Source organism: Squalius cephalus, assembly GCF_949319135.1.
Source record: "Squalius cephalus genome assembly, chromosome: 21".
Classification (NCBI taxonomy): Eukaryota; Metazoa; Chordata; class Actinopteri; order Cypriniformes; family Leuciscidae; genus Squalius; species Squalius cephalus.
Window position 1 is genome coordinate 2,283,397 of NC_137142.1, and position 12,087 is coordinate 2,295,483.

General features: G+C 41.7%; 1 protein-coding gene across 2 annotated transcripts in view; it reads right to left on the reverse strand.

The window, feature by feature from the left end:
- gtpbp2a (GTP binding protein 2a) overlaps nt 1–12,087 on the reverse strand; it is a 33,053-nt gene that overhangs the window by 13,604 nt on the left and 7,362 nt on the right. For both annotated transcript variants that reach the window (XM_079855510.1, XM_079855511.1), the window contains 4 exons: nt 10,756–10,953; nt 8,334–8,508; nt 1,950–2,169; nt 297–432 (listed from right to left, as the gene is read on the reverse strand). In XM_079855510.1, the coding sequence (XP_079711636.1) occupies nt 297–432; nt 1,950–2,169; nt 8,334–8,508; nt 10,756–10,953 (729 nt within the window). The remainder of the gene's footprint in view (nt 1–296; nt 433–1,949; nt 2,170–8,333; nt 8,509–10,755; nt 10,954–12,087) is intronic.

Consider the following 12,087-nt stretch of genomic DNA (forward strand, 5'->3'; position numbering starts at 1 on the left):
ATATAAAATGCTTGTGCTCAATTTACATTTTTTTTATTTAACTTGTATACAAGTTTGTATTTGAGTGTAGATCATTAAATCTGACTAACTATTTTTGCCCTTTTTTTGTTTTCGGTAAAATAAAAACTTTCATATTGGTTTTTAATGTTTTGGTAAAAAAAATCGATGTCTCTGCACAAGATGTCCTTGTGTTCAACAGAAGTCAGTCATACAGGTGTGGAATGATGACAATTTTTCAGGATAAAATCCCAGCATCAGCGAGGACATCTGAGCTGTTATTAGGTGTAAAGCTGTACCTGAAACTCAGTGAGCTGCTGCATGAGCTCCTCCTGCTCCTTGCTGTTGCTGAGGGGAGGTAGAATATTAAGGAAGACCTTCAACACATCGAGACTCTCCCCCGATACGCTGGACAGGGTGAAGATGGGGGTGATGCTGGGAAGACAACAGACTTTAAAGCCATGTTCTTCTTTCATATTTATGATTGAAAAGCTAGGTTTGTCATTCTCTAAAGGGGCTTTCGCTCCGGGTAGTTCTAGGTACTAGCCTTCAGGGTGTTTCCCTGAGAACTAATGGTTCCTTTAGGAACGTTTTCCTGGTTGCGTTCGCACCGCCAGTAGGAACTCTGAAGTGACGTGAGACGCGCTTGTTGTTGTGACTTTTATTTTGACGGCGCTGAGAACGACTGAACATACTCTCCGTGTTCATTAGTGTACGATCTGTCTAACACTCCTGTCTGATATGTTATTAGATAGAACTGTTATACATAGAAAGTAGACCGTAATGAAAGGGTATTAGCGTATGCCGTGTGGTTGATGTCCAGTGTTGCTGTGCAGAAATACATAATCATGTTTCTCTTGGTCTCCTCGAGGTTGTGTTGGGTTTTCTCCTCAGCGTAAAGGATAAGAGGTCCATCTATCAGTTTTCCATGTCCATAGTTAGTTTCTGGAGTAAATATATAGGCTATAATCTGTGTTTAAACAGCCTTTTTTTAAATGGCGGGTGCTGGTGTTTCAAGAGCGTTCGGCCAATCAGTGAACACTAACGTCACTGTAGATCTTATAGCGCTGGTTTAGACCCGACTCTGAAGTAGAAGTAAATTAGTTCCTCCAAAGGAGTTCCTACAATTAAAATCGTTCCTAGTTCCTGCGGTGCGAACACGCCAAAATCCGGGAACTTCCACTCAATCAAAAGGTTCTATCAATCAATCAACTTCAATCAATCGAGCACAATAAAAGCAACAGAAGTTGACCATTGTGCTGTACAACTGGATAAATATCCCAAAAACAAGACGGCAAAACAAATGATAAAGGGAGTTTACATCGAAAACACCAATCAGAAAATGTAAAGGTTCCTCCAGAGCGCAAGCCTCTATAGTCAAGCTTTGCTGTTACTGTGGGTTTATGTGTTCCTCGGGGACTGAGCATTTTTAAAAAGCTGTTTAAACACAGAGTATAGCCTATATATTTACTCCAGAAACTAACTCTATGAACATGGAAAACTGATAGATTGAACTCTTGACCTTTACGCTGAGGAGAAAACCCAACACAACCTCGAGGAGACCAAGAGAAACATGATTATGTATTTCTGCACAGCAACACTGGACATCAACCACACGACACACGCTAATACCTTTTCATTACGGTCTACTTTCTATGTATAACAGTTCTATCTAATAACATATCAGACAGGAGTGTTAGACAGATCGTACACTAATGAACACGGAGAGTATGTTCAGTCGTTCTCAGCGCCGTCAAAATAAAAGTCACAACAAGAAGCGCGTCTCACGTCACTTCAGAGTTCCTACTGGCGGTGCGAACGCAACCAGGAAAACGTTCCTAAAGGAACCATTAGTTCTCTGGGAAACACCCTGGAGGCTAGTACCTAGGACTACCCGGAGCGAAAGCCCCTTTAGTCAAGCTTTGCTGTGGTGTAACTGTGTTTATATGTACCTCGGGGACTGAGCGAACTTCTGCGCGGCAGTGACGGCGTCGTCGGTCGAGGACACTAGCATGGGCACCTTGTTGCAGCCGGGCTGCTTGAGGATCCGCTCCAGCTGTCGCACCGTTCGCTCCACGGTGCCCTTGGCGCACAGGTCCACTTTACTCACGACAATGAAGATCGGCACCTTCAGCGCCATGGCCAGACCCAAGTGCTCACGTGTCGTACCCGCTAGGAGAAGAACGAGAGGGTACGCCAAACATCAGAGGCGTTTACAGAGCGTGGATGACACAAGAGCTTCGGAAAACAAGGAACCAAGTCTTAAAGTCCCCTTTGGTGAAACTCAAGCTTTTAATGTTGTTTATGTGTCTATGTGGTGTTTTTAATCTGCTTTAAGACAAACCATGAGTAAATTCATAAGTCGACAGCATTGCTGAGTATTTCCTCCTTAAAACTGCAGTGAACCAAAGACAGTCTCAAAAACACGCTTTGAAATCACTGGTGTTTCTGACGTCACAAACTACCTTGTAACCAATCAGATCAACGTGTGATCGTCAACCAGTGGATCTCTGAGCTGAGTGAGTGAGTGGAGGCGGGGCTCATTTGCATATTCATAGAACCGCGCATACTGAATGAGGCGAGGGTGTCGAGTTACATTCTAGATATTTTAAGGCATGAAGAGTTTTTATTTTTTTATTTGTCATTTTGGTGATCAAAGATGAGTTTTAAGGGATAACATTATTGACTACAGGGGGACTTTAAGTTTACGTACTTTAAATTCCCCCATTATGCCTTTTCGAGGATTCTCTTTTATGTTGTGTGTAATAAAGCTGTTTGTGAGTATAAAAGTTCTGCAAAGTTTCAAAGGTTAAAGTGCAGATAAATGGAGTTTTTGTCTCCCAAAAGAAAGAAGTGATTCTGAACTGAAACGAGTCGTCAGTAATTTCATGCTGAACCTGCATAGGGTTGTAACTGATTTGCATAATGCCAGCCTCTGGTCTTGATTGGCTGAACAGTGTCTATTAGCTCCGCCCTCAAACACTGAAGTTTATCTGAGACTGGAAGAGTTTGGTTCGTGTTGTTCATGTCGAGAAGACTCTGTTTTCTCAATTGGTGATCTTGTTTTTAATATGTGACTCCAGTATCTCTAGCAAAGCATCAAACTGAGCCTCTGACATCCTGAATTAAACGTTGAATCTCTCGGGATAATCCCGCAGCGAACTCTCCTTCCTCTATACGCAATCTCAGGATCTGATGGACTCAATATTTCCTCTTTTTTAGAAGAGAGAGGGCAACACAATCATCCTCACTGCTTGAAAACTCCATTTTGTATTGTTGTGTGAATTTCTTCGCAACAGAATAATTAATACGCATCGGACTCAGTGTGCAAGGTTGACGAACTTTTAGGAGGACGAATACGCATACGAAAAATTCGGACCTTACGTGTTTATTTTTGCTAAACTGTTTGATGGTGAAGATGGTTCAGGCCAACGCAACACTCATGAGAATGTGAAAAGGCCTTCATTAAAGCTACACCGTGTAGGATTTTCTCCCATCTAGTGGTGAAATTGTTTATGACTACCAACTGAATATTACTTTCTAGCTCCTCCCATTCCGAGGGCGTTTTAACTCCTACGGTGGCCGTATTATTTCAAATCTGCCAGCAGTCGCGAGTAATCTCCCTCTCGCATTCGTCTCGGTGCCACTGAGTGTCAAAGCGCGAAAGGCGAAGCTTGAATTTCCAGGTATGTCCCTCTTTGGCTAATGTATTTTCAAGATGGAGGCGCAACATGGCTGCCGCCATTCAAGCGACTCGCTCATATGTATTTTAAATGGCAGATTCTACGCTTACGAGAATACTTTTACTAGGGGCGTAACGGTTCACAAAATTAAAGGAGAACTCCGGTCAATTTTAACATTGAGCTCATTTTTTTGTACATTTGGAGTGCTGTCAATACAGAGAACAACGACAAAAATCGGTGTTGCCTACACCGTGTTATTCTATTTTTAAAATTTGAAAGATATGTATAAAAATGATGTTATTTAAGCCAGCGCAAATACCTTTTGTTTACATCCTGTTTTTCGGTTGAAGTCCAAAGTAGTCGATTGCCGAGTTCACGCGCGTGATCATAGGTATTAAACCTATGCGTGTGAACTCTGCAATCGACTAATTTGGACTTCAACCGAAAAACAGGATGTAAACAAAAGGTATTTGCGCTGGCTTAAATAACATCATTTTTATACATATCTTTCACATCTACTGCAGTCAGACTCACTCGTGTTCACTCAGAAGGAATCACTCACATTTTCTGTGCACTTGTAATGACACATCAAGGATGTTATGTTGCCCCATTGAAGTCAACAGGGTGCAAATTTTAAAAATAGAATAACACGGTGTAGGCAACACCGATTTTTGTCGTTGTTCTCTGTATTGACAGCACTCCAAATGTACAAAAAAATGAGCTCAATGTTAAAATTGACCGGAGTTCTCCTTTAATAATTAAAATAATCAAGTTGATTAGTTGGTAGAAGTAATTACACATTAATGAGCACATATCATTTTGAAAGAACAAAGTGTTTTTTGCTAAGAATCAACTTAAAAAATTACACAGTGTAGCTTTAAGCATTTCTTGTTTTGACAAGCCCACATCAGCTGATCCACACACACTCAAGAGCATGAAGATATGCAGTGCAGGTCACGTCCAGCTGTCTCTCACACACACACACACACACACACACACACACACACGCAGTAAAATCTGTCCAAAGTTCACCCGTCATCTGAGGTTAATGTTTGGAGAACTGGCCGGGTCTGTTTGTATGGATTTGCTTATGGAAAAGTCAAGCTCGGGGAGTACCAGCAGACACTGTACACCACCGTCTGTGTGCCGTTGCATCATTTAGGGTCATTCTGGTGTCACGTTGCTCACAGGGTATCGTGTTCTCCTTGAAAGACGTGCATGACCCACTCGCTCAAATATCTTCTACTATTTCTGACACGCTACTTTCCACCAAACAAAACAACATAGAGATACGTCAGGATCACAACATGCGCACACCTCCTGTAGACACCTCACACATTTGCAAGAAATTTGCACAATATCACTGTTAAAAACTAAATGGGACTGCTTTGCATATGGAAATACTCCATGACGTGACACAAACACAGCCAATCAGAACACTGTTGATGTTTAACACGGCAGGTTTCGGGCTGATGTGATTTCAGTGTGAATGGATCTACACTGCAGAACTTGAAACCAAACGGTGGGCAAAACGGGAACTGGACACAGATTCTGCAACACCGTGTTCTCCATCGTTAAAAGTCAGAACATGATGTTGCTGTAAAGTATATTTGGTATCCTGTGGTGTGTTGTTTTTCTGACTGCATGCACCCTGACTTTAACACTAATATCTGAGAGTATTTATCTTTAAAGGTTTGATTTCTGTGCACTAGCATTGCCAAAGTAACCCATGTCCATTTTCAAACCTTTTTCTTGAACATCTGCCCTTGTTTTGCCAAATATATAACTCACGCCATTGGTTGAGCCAATGTTGTCCAACCGCTCAAACAACGCAGTATTCGGATAGCACTACAAAGCCTTGTCGTCACTCTTTCAAAGGAATACTTCAGTAAAGTCTGGCTGCCTATACAGTAGAAAAGCAGAAACAATTTGAAACAGAGAAAAAGGCTGTTGTCTTTCCTTTTGCCAAATAGATAGGAAAACTTCAACACCCATAATGCACTGGGCATGTTGGCGTCCAAGGCCACTCCCACCAGTCTGCTATTTTGACTATATTTATATTTGACTATATTTAGCCAAACACTGTCCTGCTTTAGTAGGAAATACTTCTTAGCAAACTTTTTTAGTCACAATAGTGTCGACTGGCATTGTTCCCGGGTGCGAGAATTCAAAGAGTAAATGTTTAACGTGAGTTACTTTCGGTTTTAGTGAAGGATCCAGTATGTTGTAAGCAGAGGCTTAAGGCTGCAAAGAATCGTGAATACAGTGAGAAAGCCACGACGGACAATCTGAGAAACCTCTGTGTGTGTAGTCAACATTTCAAACTGGATGATCACAAACCATAGACTGTTTAAAACAATGGACGTAGTGTGCGTGACGTCACCCGTAGTGTTTCTGAAGAGCATTTTTGAAGCCCAAAGTGGGCGGAGCCGGACGCCGAAGATGTGCAGCGAGTCGGATTAGCGAGTCTGATTAACCCTGAAAAGTGAAGCCAAAACCTCTCGATCGCCCCCCGGTGACTGGTCCTAGTATAGGTCATAAGCCCCGCATCCCCGTGTTATTCAACGGGACGTGAGACCAACTAAACAATTAAATTACACTTCAAATATCTTTTTCCAAAGGTGGTTTCTTTCATTTGCTGTCGTTTTTATCACGTTTTTATCTCTGTTTAAAAAATTAGTTGGTTTTTAGTTAGTTACGTGATGCGGTGGTGTAACGTCATGATTGACAGCTGTGATTGACAGGTTCTCCGAGCGAAGTAGTCACTGAAGCACCAACGGACATTTTTTCGGGATCTTCGGAGGACTGAGGAGATTGTATTTACTTTATTTTAACAAGCCTCTTGTCGTACTGCAATCATTTTTTAAAAAAGTGTGCAGAATGCACTTTCCCTGAGGCGAGTGAGGGCGGAGCGTTGATTTCGCGGCTTTACTTCCTGCTCACTACTGCGCAGGTCTGGTCCCGAGATCGCTACTGCGCAGACTCAAGTTCCAATATGTCAGCGCCATATCGGGACTCTGGCGGCTTCAGTTCTCATCAATGGAAGAGAGCGAAGGGGCGTCGTCCATCTTTTTTTACAGTCTATGGACGTGACGCTTACAGACAGCAGACAAACAAAAGTAGTGACATCAGCAGCAATCCACCTGTCACTCAAGTGGCCACGCCCTTAATTATGCAGAACTTTAAGGCTTAATATAATCTAAACGGATGAGTTATATAAAAATTCACCCCCCTCACAGTCGTCATGAAGGGCAACATTAGCTATATAGACCAAAACCACTTTTTGTACCAGGCGGTAAACATATTTTTTTCAGCTGTAAAGTTGGGCATTTTAACATGGGGGTCTATGGGATTGACTCTCTTCTGGAGCCTGTCTCTAGTGGCCAGTCGATGAACTGCAGTTTAAGTCACTTCCGTGTTGGAGTCACGAGAGAGACCGTAGGGTTGCCGCTTGTCATGAACACAGTGTTTTAGGCCAAACGAAGGAGAAAAACCATCAGTTCCAGCCGAAGCAAAACGCCGTCGCGTACAGGTAAGAGAGCTGTAGCCTTAGCGTTTCATTTAGACATAGTAGTATGATACGATTCTCAGTGATAAACCTACCTTTACAATAACTGTTTGGTTAATAACCCTCTGCCGAAGACCTTTGCTGACAAATAAACGTGAATTTATCGGCCCAGTTAACGCAGCGAACGGCTAAACATCGTTCATTTACATATACTACTGACATTCTAGCAATACAAAGCAGGTTAAAAATCTTTAAGTTGGAGTCAACCGATATATCAGCAGTAATCTGCCATTTTTAAATTATCGGCAGGTACGAATTTCTGTTTGGTCAAAAGCAGGACTTTAATACAGCGCCTGATCATCTTATCTCCCAATCTTCGTGTTCATTAGGGCATTATTTTGTCCCCATCTCAGTTTTGTCATTAAATAGCGTTATTCCTATTCTCCTTCGTCATCGTGCTTTTTACTACACGCTGTTACGTGACGCCTGTTTCATGGTTTAAATATTACAAAATGTTATAATCAAATCTTTCTCTAAACTTAACAAAAACACATAGTTGGAAAGGTCTGAGACTCAAGGTTTCATATTTGCCTACTGCTTTCTGATATAAACAATTTTGTGCCAAAAGATTTGTGACAGGAGAACACGTCAAAAAACATTTCAATGGAGTGTGTTTGTCACCCAGTGGCTTAAACAAAATCTCACAGGAACCTCGAACACAATGTGGAAATTTGGAACACAACTTGGTTAGAGATATGGCTCAGATTCTTGTAGGGCGACTTTATAGGGGCTGAGAGTTAAATGACGCTGTGGCCTGCAGTCACAGACAGACTGACGCGTCTCGGGTTTCTCTTGGTCCTGGACCAGAGGTATTTTGGGGTGTGGAGGACAGAAGGAATGGGGGCGACACTGAAGAGGGCATTACATAAGATCATACGCTGGGATTATTGAGTATCCAGGAGAACAGCTGATTTAAGATTGACGTGTCCAAACATTACGAGGTTTATTTGTGTCACTTGCCCTGCGTGATTTGACATTTATCAGGGCCGGCACTAATCTTAGATAAAGCAAATCTAGGTTAAAGCAAACGGCAGTCCAATATTGCATAAGGCGTTACGCAACCCCAAGCGTGCTGCAAAGCTCACCGATGCCCGTGTTGGCACTGACGACGAGCATGGCGAAGTCTGGACAGTAGCTGGTCAAGCCGAAGATGGTGGTCTTCAGATATTTGTGGTGGCCGGCCAGATCTATGAAGGTGATCATTTTTGAGGCACTCTCACAAATCTCCTCTGCTGTTCGGGACTCGCTGTAGTTCACCACCTAGATGAAAGACACCAGAGGCTAGTATTTATCATTATTTTAATTTTATTTGCCCTTTATTTAACCAGATACAACTTTCTGAGATTAAAATCTCTTTACAGGAGTGGCCTGGCCAAGATGAGCAGCACAACATTGTCAAAAAAAGTAACAAAATAAAATACAATAAAAATCACTATAACATTAGGACATAGCAACACGCATCATGCAAAGTGCCACCAAAAACCTGTCATCATTTCATCACCCTCATGTCGTTCCAAACGCATAAGACTTTGGTTCATCTTAAAAAGACAAATTAGGATATTTATAAATAAACCTGAGAGGTTTCTGTCCCTCCATTGAAAGTCCTTAAAACTTAAAATGCCCCAATTATGCTATTTTAAAGGTTTGTGAAGTTGTTTCAGAGTCTCCTACAATATGTTTACATGTATTCGAGGTCAAAAACACTTTATTTAACTTTAATTAATAATCTCCACGTCAGCATCAGCTCTTTTCTCTCAGTGTCTGAAACGCTTCCATCAAGGATTCAGTCTCTCTAAACCCCGCCTCTCTGAGAGCTGCTCTGCTCTGATTGGTCAGAAGCAAAAGCTCATTATCATATCTGAATCTCAGCTCTTGATCACAGTGATATGAACAGTAACGATGGCGTGGGTTTTACCGTATCAATCTCAGAAAACAGCGTCTTCTCGACATGAACAACACAAACCAAACTCTCCCAGTCTCAGATACACTACAGTGTTTGAGGGCGGAGCTAAGAGACGCTGATCAGCCAATCAAGACCACAGGCTGGCATTATGCAAATTAGTAGAAGTGAGACTGAATTACTGACGACTCGTTTCAGTTCAGAATCACTTCTTTCTTTTGGGAGACAAAAACTCCATTTATCTGCACTTTTCAGACCTTTTATACTCACAAGCAGCTTTATTACACACTACATGAAAGGTATTATCCGAAAAGGCATAATAGGGGCACTTTAAAAGGTCTAAAAAGGTTAAAAAGGCATCATAAAATTAATCCATATAAATCGAGCAGTTTCATTCTTTTAAAAACACAATTGCTTTTTGAACAGATTTAATTTTGATGGTCCACTTTAGACACTCTACTAACTACATGTCAGCAAACTCTCATTAGTAGACTGTAGTAGACTGATAGGTAGTCTACTAATACTCAAAAGACTGCTAGTTGACATGTAGTTGCAAAGTTACTTATAGTTAGTAGAATGTCTAAAGTGGACTATCAAGTAAAGTGTTACCTTTTATTCACATATAGAGCGCATCACATGTGGAAAACAAGGAGGCTTGAGCGTGCAAAACCAATGAGATGTGTTCTGACACGGGACACTTCAGTGTTTACCATGTGCTTTTTATAGATGTTTTAAGGTTTGGTTACCTGGACATTCAATGGAGGGACAAGAACCTATCTTGATTTGTCTCATGGGTTTGAAACGACATGAGCGTGAGAAACTGACGAGAGAGTTTTCCTTTTAGGGTGAACTTTAGGTGACACATGTGACATGATTTACCCTGCTCAATATATTACAACAGTTTTCCATATACTGGAGTTTTAATAGGTGTGCATGTTGTCTTAGCCATTTTATTCCTCTTATCTGTTTTAATGTGTGTATGTCTTTAAATGACACTGGGTCTGCCTGTCATGTGACTGATCACATGACAGGAAACAGGAAGTAGACCAGCATAAAGGAGGCAGCATGGCAGTCAAAGGAGGGTCACAAACTTGGACTTTCCTTTCCAGAAAGCCACACTTTATCGGACTATCACTTCTGTGGATTGTATACACACCGGTGGACGCTTTCACACCGGGACTGACAAGACGACACTTAAGGAGTGTTTATTATGGTATGACGCAAGTGGAAGCTTTTCTGGTTTTATTGCGTTGTTTTAAGTTTCATGTGAATAGTATAAACACACTTCATTTATTCACGTTATTACTGTTGTTCATCTCATCCTTTTAAACGCTCACACAGTATTTTTGACTCATGCAACTGATATGCTGGTTGTAACAAATCGGGACACGTCCCAAACAAGTCCAGGCAAGAGTGAACTTGTCAGAAAGCAGTATTGTGTAAAGTTGAGTTGTTTACAATTGCCAAGCAACATCACAACTTGACATACTAACTCTGATTTCCATTGATTTGCGTGTGGTCACAGTGTTACGCTCCTCAGTCAATCAAGCTGACCGTTTTTCCAAAGCCATTTTGAATTAAAATGGCTTTAAGATTGTTGAACCCACCACTCCTTTGCTGTCGAAGCCCAAGATCTCGATGCTGATGCTGGAGGTTCGTCCGGTCTGGATCTCGTGAAGGTGTCTGAAGAGGTTTAGTCTCGCCCTCCCTCTCCCGTTGTCCAGCTCTCCCTGTGTGAGAACACCCAGCAAAGTGGACTTCCCCGAGTCCACGTTTCCCAGCACCGCCACTCGCAGGTCCAGGAACTGGAGACGCATCAAATAACACCATTAAAGGAGTGGTTCACTTCAGAATTAAAATTTAATGAAGTCTTTCTTCAGTGGAAAAGAAATTAAGGTTTTTGTGGAAAACTTTCCAGGATGTTTCTCCATATAGTGACTTCAATGGGGTCCAACGGGTCCAAATGTGACCTTTTTGCGCCGACGTTCATTTACGTCACAGCGGAGGCGGCCAATACAAACCAGCACTGATTCAGATACGATAATGAGCTTAAAATGTCATCCTGTTGTGTTATTGGGTGCAATAATAGATGGAGTACAGGCTCCAATTTGATATTTTATCACGTAATGTTTTCTAAGCTATTGTGAATCAACTATGATTGTACACATTGTTGTGATTGATTGTGACTAGACTTTTTGAAGAACCTGGTAAGAAAGAATAATCAAATACATAAAGTTAAAAAATGATTTGCTGTCTCTGGCATTTTTATTTCTAGAAAATATTCACATCATTAAAATTGCACTGTAATGTCACTCTTTACATGGTCGTCTTCTGGCCTTGGCGCTGGCTAGACAGAACTTCGGGTCGTACCACACAAGTCATGTACGTGACCATTCATCACAGTTATAGGCATCTAAAGATTAATACGCCCTCAGTTTCTCTTTATGCTCGGTTTCTCTATCAGGTGTCGATGTCAGGCCACTCAACCGGAGGTAATCCCTTTAAAACCTTCAAACATTGAGTGAGCGTGTACGGGTCCGCCAATCTGGTTCCGCCCGTTAAAATTTACTTTTGCAAATAACAATCGCGGCCCTGGACAGTGAGTGACCTTACACATTAAGATTTTCTCCAGTCATTGTTAAACAAGCTAACAAAACTTGCTAACTAGTGTTAGTGAAGCGGCCAGGGGAATCGCTCCGCCTCCACCTAAGCTCCGCCCACAAAAAAAGGGGTCTTTACGAGTCTTAGCCAAACCATCGGCCATTTTCTAAAGAAATAGACATTTATATACATTTAACCACAAATGCTGGTCTTGCACTAGCTGTGATGCGACACACATTATACCGTAATCAGGTTGAAAGGTCACGCGTGACGTAGGCGGAAGAACTGACCCAGTGTTTACAAAGCGAACGTTCAAAGACTAAGACAAACGCCATTTA